This window comes from Mustela putorius, unplaced genomic scaffold (assembly GCF_011764305.1).
Source record: "Mustela putorius furo isolate JIRA1106 unplaced genomic scaffold, ASM1176430v1.1 tig00003834_pilon_pilon_pilon, whole genome shotgun sequence".
NCBI classification, from domain to species: Eukaryota; Metazoa; Chordata; class Mammalia; order Carnivora; family Mustelidae; genus Mustela; species Mustela putorius.
In genome coordinates, this window is record NW_025421987.1 from 3,832,120 (window position 1) to 3,846,284 (window position 14,165).

At 34.8% G+C, this 14,165-nt stretch overlaps 1 protein-coding gene across 1 annotated transcript in view; it reads left to right on the plus strand.

Annotated features, from left to right (window-relative positions):
• Positions 1-14,165, plus strand: part of TMPRSS15 (transmembrane serine protease 15) — a 117,101-nt gene that overhangs the window by 39,684 nt on the left and 63,252 nt on the right. Inside the window, exons 11-13 of the mRNA XM_045088154.1 lie at positions 7,178-7,283; positions 7,582-7,732; positions 10,872-11,007. Of these exons, the coding sequence (XP_044944089.1) occupies positions 7,178-7,283; positions 7,582-7,732; positions 10,872-11,007 (393 nt within the window). The remainder of the gene's footprint in view (positions 1-7,177; positions 7,284-7,581; positions 7,733-10,871; positions 11,008-14,165) is intronic.

The window sequence follows — 14,165 nt, forward strand, 5'->3', positions numbered from 1 at the left end:
ACCTCCAAACACCATCATCTGGAATTAGAGTTTCAACATATAAATTGTGGAGACACAGCCATCCATCCATACCAAAAGGATGATGAGTGAGCTGATTCTAAAGCATGGTCCTGAGGGAAGGGCTGTAAGTTGTAAATAGCTTTTTGTGTGAATATTAGATTTAGATTTCAGGGAGAAAAATAACATTGGAAACAATAATAGTTGATGGAAAAGACCAGAAATCACAGGGAATTATCAGGAGATAAGGAAGTCATAGTGGCAAGACCACCCATGAAAATCCTCAAAGCATGTACTTACGATACCATATTAATCACTTAACTGTATTTGAGTTTCCAAATACAGAAGTAATATGAATCTTAAAAATAAGGAACATTACAAAAGGACAGAATAGAAATTTCTGCATTTAGATAATATTGTTAGGCAAAATCCATCCTACAATATGACTTGTCAATAGGTCACTGGTGAAAATATGGTTCAATTTAAAAAAAAAAGCATTACAATCTTCTTATAACCAGACATGGCTATAGACATTGAGCACACAGACCTCATATCACCACTTCCATAAAGTCTGTCTAGAACTTCCAAGTTGAAATCTTCCTTTCCATTAAACAATTATAAACACTTCTTTTATTTCTCCTGCCATGTGGTATTATATTTTCTTCGTTATTTGTTTATTTTCAGAAACAGGAAACTTATCTTTTTCATCTTTGAATTCCTAGTACATTCTCATTATCTGAATCTAATAAACATGTAAAATTGTTTTTTTAATTTACATGACTGAATATCTGCAATTTTGACTCAACAAATAATTGCTGATTGAGTGGATTATTGGCTTAGTGAAATTTCTTGTAATTTCACAAAATTGCTCAGATTAAAAATACTCTAGGGGCGCCTGGGTGGCTCAGTTGGTTAAGCAACTGCCATGGGCTCAGGTCATGATCCCAGCGTCCTGGGATTGAGTCCCACATCGGGCTCCTTGCTCAGCAGGGAGCCTGCTTCTCCCTCTGCCTCTGCCTGCCATTCTGTCTGCCTGTGCTTGCTCTCTCCCCCTCTCTCTCTATGATAAATAAATAAAATCTTTTAAAAAAAAAAATACTTTGAGTCCCTGTGCATTATAATTTATTTTCAATGGCCATTTCTATCACAGAGATCAATACACTTATTTTTATGAACTGAAAAGTAGCTGATTGAATGTCAGTTTTGAATAACATCTGGTAAGAGGACATTAAATAATTCACTTTTTCAGGCAAAAATGTATCTGACTAATCCTGTTCCTTTAGACAATGCTCTCCCTGGGAAAAAAAATTTGGTTCATCATACTACTTGATCAAAATATTGCTTAATAAAAAGTGACTACTTTTGACCCATTTTTAATCTATTTCTGTAGTCATCAACAAAAGCCTCAGTTGATTAATTCTTCTATTCCTTTATTCAAGAAGTGTTTGGTTTTTTGTTTGTTTGTTTGTTTGTTTTTGAGTCCTAGTCCCTACTCAAGTTACTCAAAATATTATCTTTGAGCAAAAATAAAACACATTTTCTGCAATCATGGGACACATATTTGGGGGGGAAGTTAAAACTACACACTAAGCAATGTGTATGACAAATTGTGGGTATGCTAAATGTGAATCAGTGTTCTGAGAAAAACATATAGAGCTTTGTAAGGGCAGTGGTGAGGGCAAGTATGCTGAGGTGCTATTGCAGATTATAACAGGGTGATCAGGTGAGTCCCATTGAAAGATGACAGTCAAATCAAAACTTTACAGAACTGAAGGAATCAGCCATATAGATTTTTCTACACAGAGGGAACAAGCAGTATAAAGGCTTTAAAAGGACTGTGCTTGACCTATTTAAAGAAAAGCCAGGAGGTCAACATGGATGACCTCGAATAAATAAAGTCAGTAGAGTGCAAGTAATAATGGATCTTCTTCGGCTTTGGCTTTTTCCTCAGTGAAATGAAGAGCTATTGGAGTTTCTTGAGCATAGAAGTGATAGGATTCACGCTGGCTGGTAGAAGAGTTTATAGAAAGGCAAGGGTGTTGTCGGCGAGACAGGTGGAGAGTTACCACCCGACCCACCGAGAGAAGAGGCCATAGGACTTTCAGATCAGTGGGACCAGATGCAGTGAGAAGAGGTCAGATTCTGGAAATAATCTGAAAGGAGGCAGTAGGATTCTGCTAAATTATTTAGCAGTGTTGGGCTATGAACCAAAATGTGTTCTGTGTAGATGTCCAATCCCATTAGACCAAACATGTTTAGTATTAAAAATAATGACATGCATACTATCATTTGTAGTTAATCTTCTTTGAGCAAATTACTTTCCAGAGCCTGAATCTCTATGGATAAATTAGTAAATTGTACAGCTAACGACTAACTCCAAAGCGATAATCACCCCAGCTCTCTAATGAAGCCTGGCCTGAAAGAGTCAAATAATTTGACCACATCTTTGTCTTTACTGTAAAAAAAAAAAAAAAAAAAGTCTCTGCCACAGTTGGACAAGAGTAGTTAGAAGAAAGTACAGAAAGCGTTTATATCTATTGACTATGACAGATACCTTTTATGTAGTTGAAATCTTTGATGTTCAAATGATCATTTTTCTACTTTTATGTCATCATAATAAGAGATAAAATAATTCCACTGATATTTGAAGAATGTAAGTACATTACAGGAGAAAAAATGGCTTCAGCTTGCCAACATATTAAATAACTGAAGAAATAGGATGAAAATGACCAAAGTGAAACAGGTTGAATGTCAGGTGGAGGTTTTAAATAGTTGGGTCGGAAATGGAGTCTCAGGAGAAAGTCGTGTAGCTGGAGTTATTTAAAATGAGACAAGTCAGAGCAGTTCAGAGTCCACCAGAGGCCGTGGTGTAATGAGAACGGATGATAGGATTTAATAGGTTCTCTCCAACTCTCATACCAGTGATTTCATAATCTACCAGACGTTCCGCCCCCACACCCCCAGGGGCATTTTTCTTCCAACCTGCTTTTTTTATGTGTCAGAACATCCTACCTCTGAAATGGAAGAGAATTAAATCTCTCCCGCTGTTCCTCTTATCCGTGCAGGGCTTTTTTGTTCTTTGCCTTCACTTTAAGTGACAGAAACATCTAAATGAAACAGATAAACTTTGAATTAACATTGCTTTAGGGAGGAACATCTAAGCCCCTTAACTTTTGGCTCCTTCTAAAGAACTCTCTCCTGGTAGAGCAGAGAGCTCTGGCCTCCTAAATCTCTCCACTGTCAAGGCTCCGAGTTTCTCTGTACCTCTTAGAAGCAAAGGGAGTCAGTGGAGATGGTGGCAATGATACAGGGCAGCATCTTGGGGTGCTCAGAACTGGCTCGTTTGTTCAGAACATTCAGAGAAAATGAGGTCAGTAACATGTGAAAACTTCAGAAATGAAGGGGTCACAAGAGGGTAGACAACCCAAAGAAAGTGTTTCTTTGTTGGCCTTTCTGAATGAAATCATAATTGTTTCTAACGCGTAGGGGTTAGCATAGTGTAGTAGTAAAGATCATTAAAATAGAGACTCTGAAGTCAGCTAGATTTAAATCAGCGCTGCAAGTTATCTGTTCTCTCTCTCTGCCTTAGTTCCTTCATCTGGGAAATGGGTTGATGATAGTCAGACCTGACTTTACAGGCACGTTTTGATCATTAAATTGGTTACTATGCTTACCAAAAAAAAAAAAAAGAAGAAAAAAGAAAAAGGAAAAGAAAGAAAGAAAGAAAGATAAAGAAAATGGCTGACTCTGAGGTTAATTCCAAGTGTTCTCAAAGACATTTCAAGAAATTTGTAGGACTTTAAATGAAACTATCGTTTGACCATAGCAATTCCTGTGTGGTTAGAAAAAATATCTATTTAATCATTCATTTTGTGTATTCCTTTATGAATTTAAAATAAAAAAGCAAGTCAAATTGGTATAATAAGAATAAATTAAGCAACATTCAGCTAATCCATACTGAGATTTCAAAAATGAACTGTCGCTCTTTTCACAAAGTCTAGCAGTTTTAAAAGTCACATGTGAACATGAATATAATAGAACATACATAATAGAACATATAAGTATGTTAGTGACTATAGGACAAATAGAACAAACTAAGTAACATCAGAGAAGTACACGTGTAACTGAGAATTCACAAGGAGTGATCCCATATAATTGCACCAAGAGGAGCTTTCTAAGGGAGATGGCAGTTTGATTTAATGACCTCAAAAAATTAGTAGGATTCTGACATGTGCAATTGTAAGGAGAAATAGAGTAACATAAATACACAGAAAAAAAAAAAAAAGGCCCAAACATCATAACATTTCTGGGCATTGAGCAAATTAAAATAATCTAACATTGCACAAGTGCTGTGTGTAAATAGATGAATTATAAGAACTATGGCTAGAAAATAACACTGAAGTTATACATAGTACAGAAGCCTCAAACATTAGAGTAAATATATGTTTGTTTAGTAGGAAATAAGGAGATGGTAAAAGATATTGAATAAGGGACCAATTAGATTGCATAGAAGGAGGCATTATTGAGCAAGAATGTTGGAGATGAAGAATTCTCAGAGAGAGTTGGAGAACTATGAATAAGATACACTTGGAAGTAAATAGTGCCAATGATGTTATAACTTAAATCATAATCCCAAGTGTTAGGATGTCCCTACTTGTACACCTGGTAAGATATTCCAACAGCTATGTTGTGTGAACTTCTGGTTTCCATACTCTGAGTGGAACCAACTGCATGTAGAGCTAATTGAGAACTTATCAAATGGAGAAGCAATTGATATTGTGCCATATTAAATTATTGAAGGCAAAAAGAATGAATAATCTTGAGAAGTTTTAGAAAAGGCAAAATAGTAACCTTTAAATATTTGTAGAATTAACATAAATTCATTTATCCATAATGGGCCCAGGAGCAAAATAAGAAAAAGTAAGCACACAATAACTTACTTTTTAAAAAGAAAAGAGATTCTAATTGTGTTGAAATGTAATGCACTGCCTTGAACACAATGATTCCTTCTCTATCTGAGAGATATTAAACAGAGGTCAAGTGACCCCCACAGGCAAATGTTGGAGATGAAATTTAAGGACAATTAGGTAGACTAAGTAGGTTTTTATGTAAGCAATACTCTATTTTAAAATTCATGATTTTATGAAGAATTTCCTTCATCTTCTAATTTATTAAGAATTTAACAGGTATCACAGAAATTACTAATAAATTATTTATTATTTATTATTTTTGTTTTATTATATTACTTAATATTATATTATTTTATTTTATATTCCAAAATATGCAATTCTATATGATATTTAATAGATTGTGCTCTTAAAAATTTATTTATGGAAAATTCTTAAGTTACGATAGTCCACATAAGTACATGTTATATAATGTTATTACTGCTTAATGAGTAAACAATAGGTTAAAATATTTCTAAATGTAACTAATTGATTGAACATGGACAAACATAAATAGAAGTACAATAGTTTTTATGTTTTATAATTGCTGCAAACTAGAAATATTTCTTAACAGGGTAGCCAGTTCATTATTTATTCAGGGAATTTAATGGCATTTTAATTATTCCCACCCCAACTATATTCTAATCAACTAAAATTAAGGTCAACTCAAAAAAGATTTGGATTTATTTATTTATTTACTTAAGATTTTATTTATTTATTTGTCAGAGAGAGAGAGAGAGAGTGAGCACAGGCAGATAGAGTAGCCGAGGGAGAAGCAGGTTCCCTGCAGAGCAAGGAGCCTGATGCGGGACTCAATTCCAGGACACTGGGATCATGACCTGAGCCGAAGGCGACCGGTTAACCAACTGAGCCACCCAGATGTCCCTGGATTTCAGCATTTAAAGTGTATATTCTGGCTCATCCCCTCTGTATCTACGCTACAGTTTTTGTTAGGTTGAGCGCTAACTATAGAGCTAAAATAAGTACTCATGAAATGCCATAGCATTATATAAAGTAATGTGTTAATATAAAATGTTAAACATGCATTCATTTCCATTTTACATTTTATAACTTAAATCCAGTGGATGTATATTTGTTAATATATTTGACCATGATTTCACCTTGATAAAATATTCATTCTGAGGGATTTTTTTTTTTGGCCTTACCAATCTAAATATAAACTGATATATCTGTTGGCAGTTTTACTAGTATTTTCTTCACATCTTATCCTTACACTACATGTCGTATGACTAACTTTGAATTTTATACAGCATTGTCTATAAAAATTTCTGTTGGGAAACACAAGAGAGGAGATGCTTGATTTCAAATAAACATTAAATTTTAGCATTTCATAAAAAGCTACACTTATTAGAAATCAAATTTAGAAATTATAAATCAGATTTACCCAATATTGCCTTTTCCTCATAGCATATTTTGTTACATGTTTCCTGCTTTCTGTCATAATAAATGAGCAGCAAGCTAAGGATAAAAATCTAAATTTCTCTAAGAAAATGTTCAAAATTTTCTCACTCTAGCAACTCTTCCCACACTTCAGATGACTCTAATCATTGGTTGGGATAATGAATTCCAGACCAAAAAGCACTTTATGCAGTGGCTTGAGCTATTATAGAAAGCTTTTATGTAGATTAGCATGCCTCCTACTCTTCTGTGATCTGATTAGTTATCATTCAAAGGAATATGGGAGATGAAACCATTATAAAATCAGGTAACTTCTTATACAGAGAAATGCAGTATAGTCAATGGAATAAAAAACTGATGGTCTTTGAAACTCTTAACATCACCTTCAAATCTGTGCTTAAATATTTACATACATCATGAGTTAGTCTACCGGCATATCTAAATACTCTCATGTGATTATTATCTCTAAAGAAGTGAATTGATAAAAACATCTAGTAAATGGGAATTAAAGTGGTATCTGGTGACAGTAATATGATAAAATAATCATATGGACTAATAAAAAGCCAGAATTTGATATACCCTTAAAGATGCTCCAGTTCAATCCTTTTGTTTTATAAATTGGGAGGTCCAGAGTTGTTAAGTGTTGTTAAGTTGTTATTTTCCTAAATAATAATGTATTATGGCATCTACCTTCCTTCCCACTCCTTATATTTTCACCTTAAAGTTGTTTCTTTCTCCTTATAACATGATATGTCTCACATAAAGAAATTGCCGCCAGTTAAATGAAGTAAAAACTTCTTTTGTTGTTTTTACAGGATTTTACATTTCCACCCCCACTGGACCAGGAGGGAGACGAGAAAGAGTAGGGCTCTTAAGTCTCCCTTTAGACCCCACTTTAGAACCAGTCTGCCTCAGTTTCTGGTAGGTCCTAGACACGTGTTACATACTTTATTTAGTGTGTACCATTGCCTTTGTCACATTGCCAGGTTTGTGATTTCACTAAGACATCCCAAGTTTTAATGGATTTGCATTATTTTTTCGATTGATAAAATAGCAAAATTCTTGGAAGACCCCCTTCCCCACACACAGACTTTACCAACAACTCCTTCATTCAAGGAAAAAGGGAATATTCCAGAGAAAGTAAAGGATTTAGAAGAACCTAAGCTGCACTTATTCTAATGTGTAGAAATCTAATCATATGTGCTTGTTTCCAAATTAGGTATTATATGTATGGTGAAAATGTCTATAAATTAAGCATTAATATCAGCAGTGGCCAAAACATGGAGAAGATAGTTTTCCAAAAGGAAGGAAATTATGGAGAAAATTGGAATTATGGACAAGTAACATTAAATGAGACAGTGGAATTTAAGGTTGGCAAAATACCTTGTGATTTATAATCATGTGTTTGTGTTCTAAAAATGGCTATACAATTATAGTTTAAGATAATATGATGAAAAAAAATTATTTTCTGAATACAGCCAAGTAATTTTCTCTAACTTCTTAGTCTCTTTTTAAGAAAATCTCTGAATTTGGAGGACCTGGGTGGCTTAGTTGGTTAGCACCCAACTTTTGATTTCAGCTCAAGTCATGATCTCAGAGCCAAGAGATCAAGCCCCATGTTGGGTACTATGCTGGGTGTGGATTCTGCTTAAGATTCTCCCTTTCTGGGCTCCTGGGTGGCTCAGTGGGTTAAGCTGCTGCCTTCGGCTCAGGTCATGATCTCAGGGTCCTGGGATCGAGTCCCGCATCGGGCTCTCTGCTCAGCAGGGAGCCTGCTTCCTCCTCTCTCTCTCTCTGCCTGCCTCTCCAACTACTTGTGATTTCTCTCTGTCAAATAAATAAATAAAATCTTTAAAAAAAAAAAAAAAAGATTCTCCCTTTCTGTGCTGCTTTGGCAGCACATATACTTTAAAAAAAAAAGGATTCTCCACCTCCTCTTACCCCTTCTCATTCCCCATACTCACGTGAGCATGTGCACTCTCTCTAAAAGGGAAAACAAAACAAAACTCTGAGTGCCCTTATTTTCATTTATCCAATAACTTATTTTAAAACAATTTATTGAGGGGCATCTGGGTGGCTCAGTCATTGAGTAGTTTGCTGTCAGCTGGGGGTGTGATCCTGGGGTCCTGGGATAGAGCCCCATATCAGGTTCTCTGCTTAGTGGGGAGCCTGCTTCTTCCATTCCCTGTACACCTCCACCCCTCTAGTGTTCTCTCTTGCTATCTCCCATTCTCAAATAAATAAATAAAATCCTTAAAAAAAAACACTTATTGAGGAACAATTTACTACATGAAACTACTACTTATAATGATCCATAAGATCCATAGAAGCACTGGCGTATATTACAACTTTCTTCAGTAACTTTCTAGCAGATGCCAACCATGTCTTCCTATGTCCCCTGCTCACCTAGGACTTCCAGCTTTTCACAGATATCACCTAGATCAGCCCTGCACTTTTCTAGGGAACCATTTTTTTCTATTAGAACAGCCATGCCCATCCGTATCCATTTACCCTGCCCAAATTAGACTTAATCTATATATTTCCTTTAGAAATAAATTCCATGAGCTATATCCTTGGGATGTCTCTGGTCATTTATTTCACATTAAGGTGAATTAATTTTTCAGATAACAGCTTAATGTGTTCTCTTCCTAAGGGTCTTTGCAATTAAAATATAGGATAATACAGGCAAATAGTTTGACCAAATTAACATTGTTTTAATCAGGTCATTTCAGGCAAGAGAGTATAACTTTCAGAAGGTGTATATTTGGACAGACATAGTCATAGTGAAGGCTTTGGTTTTTCCTCATGACTTTGCAGAAGGAGGCAGTAATCAAACACCTTCATCTGTATTCCTTCCATCTTTCTTTCCTTCCCTTTTTCTTTCTTTTCTTTCTTCCAAGTCTAATTTTTTTTTTCTGTGAAGTTTTCTTCTCCAGCTTTGTTTTCTGATAATTCAGGGAAGAATAAAGGAAACAGAACATCAGGGGAACAATGGAATGGCAGAGCATAGAAATAAGTATAATAGTCTCCCTTGTCCATGGGGTATATGTTCCAAGACTTCCACAGATATCATAGATAATACTGAACCCTACATATGCTGTGGGTTGTTTTCTATACATATATACCTATGGCAACATTTAATTTATCAATTAAACTCAGTAAAAGATCAACAACAATAATAAGAAAATAGGGCAATTAGAGTAATATACTGTAGCAAAAGTTATGTGAATCTTGTATCTCTCCCAAAATTGTCTTATTGTATTGTATTCATTTTTCTTACGATGATGTGAAATGACAAAATTCCTACACGATGAGATGAAGTGAGGTGAATGATATAGGCACTGTGACATGGCATTAGGCTACTACTGACCTTCTGATAATATCTGAACAAGGATCTTCTGATTCATAACCCAGCTGATTATGAGGCTCTGAAATCACAGAAAGTGAAACCTCAGATAATGGGGGGCTACTATATTGCAGTGGCCAATCTGGCTCAACCCACTGAGTATTTTTTTTTAATAATATAATTAGATCCACTTTTTCAAGGTTAGCTTATCAGGCAGAATGAGAGCATTGCGTTCTACAAATACTTGCACCTTGGCTTTGTCACTGTCATGAAATCTTAAGTCTCTTGTCTCTTTGAAATTCAGTTTGCACATGAAAGGGAGAAAATAATCCTTATTTGGAATTGTGTCTAGCGTGAAGAAGTGAAAAGAATGAACAAATGAGCAAATGGATGACTCTACATAGTATTGAAAAAATCAAATGAGATAATGTATACAATGAGCCTAGGAAAGCAATTAATGTATTGTGGGTATTCTGTTTATGTGTTTCCTACACAAAAGAGGATCCAGGAAAGTTCAGCTAAAATACCCACTGTCTTTAAGAACCTAATAGTTTTCATCTGACTGCTGAAACTTTCTTCCAAGTCTGGGTCTGTGTCCTCTGGACATTACCCTAACAAAGTATCCCACACCAGTTTCCTGGGTGAACTATGATCAGTACTAGTTGGCCCCGAATGGTCATATGACACTCGTATTTTCTCTTGTCCCTTTCTTTTCTCAATTAAATTATCTAGTTGGTGTGTCTTCTCTTTAGGGCTCATATGCTATAAGAAGGCAGACAGCTACCCAAATTTCTAAAATAGTTGCGGGGAGGAATCTGTGAGAAGATTGCTGTCCCTTGCCAGAAAATGTGGATCCATGTCAGAGTACAGTAGAGTATGACAAATCATGAGAGAGACAGAGACATAGAGAAGCTGTGGCAATATTACCTAAATCTAAGAAAAACACTAGTGAAAATTTAGATTAGTATCAACCCACAAGAAGGGAAGTGGGCTCACGGAAGGATTATAAAAAGCAGAATCTATCAATATTTCACTATGTAGAAACTTGCCCTCTTATATTTGGAGTTGGTAATACTGATTCTCCAGCAAATATTGGGCCACAAGAAGAATCAAGTCAAAAAAGATTAGAGTAGTATGATTTCATATCCCTCTCTGAATTGCAGGTTGCTTTTAATGCTTTTAAAAACCAGATCCTGAGTGATATAGCATTGGATGACATTAAACTAACATATGGGATTTGCAATGTGAGTCTTTATCCAGAACCAACTTTGGTCCCAACTCCTCCACCAGAACTTCCTAGTAAGTAACTATAACATGTATTTTACCAATGAAAGCATTATATGTTCAAGTAGATATTCTTTTGGCATTTCAAATTATCTCAGCTTAATGTTATTTTTTCACTAAAAGTTGATAACTCCAAAATATAAACAAAATGGAAGTTAACAAAATATTGCTTTATATATACACTCATAAGGAAATCACTCAGTACGTTGGTATGCATCATATTTATAATAATCTTAGTATATTTTTATTTTTTAAAATAAAGAAGGTGCTGACTTCCATTTTGTTTTCACTAGAATACAAACTAGTTCTGTATTGGCCATGTGGCATGGTGGATCATTTTTGGGGAAGAAGCCTTAAGAGTCTCATGGTCATCTTAAAGAGTGATGTTAAGATCAAAGAGAAGTTTGGTTGAGCTTGAAATGTACCCAGCCTATTTCCAGAATAATTTAACAATAATTTAATAATAATAATAATGAAGTCCATTGGGCCTGGACTTTAACTAGACCGACCAAGATCACACAATTTTTTTTTTTTTTAAATCCTGAAATGGTGTTTTTGTAAGGCCCTGCAATGGGCCCCCCTCATGGAAACACTAATGTGTTATAATTGAGCAGTGGCCAGGATTTCCCATTCCTATGGAGTCTTTTAACACAAAAGAACAAAATGGAGTCTGTTTCTATACTCTTAATTGAAATTGGGAACTGACATTTCAGAGGAAAAAGAGGAAAAATGGGTTATATATTACCCATCTTATAATATCAAAGGAGACAATACCTTCATACCACTTTTCAACTATGGGATTTGACAGAGGAAAAAAAAAAGCATATAATGATAATTGTATCAAACATGTATTTTGCCTCTACTGGTATGTCTTCACTGCATTGTAGTATTGATGTAAAAAAAAAAATCCTTTTTATCTTTGGATTATGGCAGTTGGAAACTGATCTAATCCTACAGTTTTGCTTATGTCAAACCTCATGGATGTTTTTGTTTTGCCATGGATCTCAGCCCACAAACACAGCATTTTTTCCATTTTCATTTCCTTCCAAGTGCACTTGAAACTCTTCCCATAATAACATCAGCAAATCAACATGGAGAACATATCTAAATTTGACTTTACTTCTAAAACTATATATTTTTCTCCTCTCAATCTTTAAGTTAAAAAGAAAGAAGGCAGACTTTCAGATGAGGGTTTTTAACAATTCAAAAGCTCTAAAGATAAATGACTGATATTTGAGAATGGATAATGAGTAAGCTGTCATTAAGATGAGCATAGTAATTACATTGCCCTACTTGTTCCATGCCACCATATTGAATGTAGATTTTACTAAAAGGATAGTTTACACTTAACCATCTTTTGTATTAACATGTTTAGGTGCTTGTATGGGCTATACATAAATTCGTCAATATTTCAAACACTTATTCAAATTTTATAAATAGCTACTAGGTACAAAGTATTGCACAAAAATATAATATGTAGTAATAACCAATGCATGGAAAAATATAATCCACATAAAGAAATAATTAAGGCAATATATAATCATGTGCACCTAAAAGTAGTAAATGAGAAAAGTAAGTGATAGATTTTAAAGAAAGTGTGAACTGGAGAAAGTTTTAAGAATCATTAAGAGATAGTAGGACACTTATAAAATTGAAACAAAGGCAGAAAAGTAGCTTACCTTTTTACATATAAATATAGGTCACAAAATTGTGGCAAGAAGTGAGTTTCATGGGGTGCTTGGGTGGGTCAGTGGGTTAAACCTCTGCCTTCAGCTCAGGTCATGATCTCAGGATCCTGGGATCAGCCCCACATCGGGCTCTCTGCTCAGCAGGGAGCCTGCTTCCCCCTCTCTCTGCCTGCCTCTCTGCCTACTTATGATCACTGTCTGTCCAATAAATAAATAAAATCTTAAAAAAAAAAAAGTGGGTTTCATGACACCAAACTCTGGGTCTCATTCACCTTTGCTTCACCAGTGTCTGACTACATTTTAACATCACAGAAATAGATGATCAAAAAATATTAGTAGAGATGAACTAAGTTTCTCTTTCTTTTTGTGTTGGCTCTGTTTCTTTTGGTGACACAAATATTTTTGTCAAGCAAAATTTTATTACCAGAACTTTTTTCAAAGTTTTGAAAATGAAGGAAGGGAAGGGATGGAGCAAAACCCAACATGAATGCAATAATTTGAGCCATCTGGCACGGTTTAAAATTAATTTCTTCATTTCATTTTGTGTGAGTGCCCCATACCGTAGCTGTCTATTATAGAAAACATTCTCGTGCAAAAAACCATTAGGAAATATTCTAATTACTAAAGTCATTAAATGGTTTGATAAATAATTCCTATGGACACCAAATACTAGAAACATCTTGCTGTTTTGACATTTCAAACATTTAAAACAATTTTCATAATTTTTTTCTGCCAGTGTGTTCTCCTATTCATCAGTAAGTGGCCAAGAAGCAAGATTTTCTAATAGAAGTAATAGCTACATAGGCTTGACATTTTTAAAATAACAATTTCATCATTATCTGAAATAGAAGATGTGAGAGAACTTCTGTACCTAATATTATACTACAAATAAAACTTTAATATAATTTCTCATATTAAAATTTTAACTATATAACCCATACAGTCCTCATATCTATTCTGGTCAGAAAGGGGGAAAAAATAACACTTCAAGGTCAAGGAAGCATGATATCTCTGCATATTTTAACAATAGGGAAATTATAACACTAGAATAACCTACCTGATTTTAAAATATAAACTTTAGAATTTGCCCAAAGTATATTTGTTCCAATTTCCAAATGGCTCACTTCAGGGCAATATTTAGCACAGCAGAAAATGTTAATTACCATCAAATGCATTCTGAACAATTTCATTCTAATGCCATTTGCAATTGGTTCAGTGAAATTCTTATTTGAGCAGAGCTTTTCTGGTTCCAGATCACTGATTTGTTTAAGCAGAAATAAAAGGAAACCATGGTTGACTGGCTAATAGCCTTTCTTTGGCTCTTACAGAGCATTTGAATAAGAAAATAATCCCAGACCAGTAGCTGACTAGCAAAATTCCTCCCTTGTTCCTAGGGATCCATGTTGAGCCTAGTTTGGGGAAATGTTAATTTCAGTTTTCATAACTACAGGGATTTTTTCCATTCTGTGATTTTGATCTCTTGCT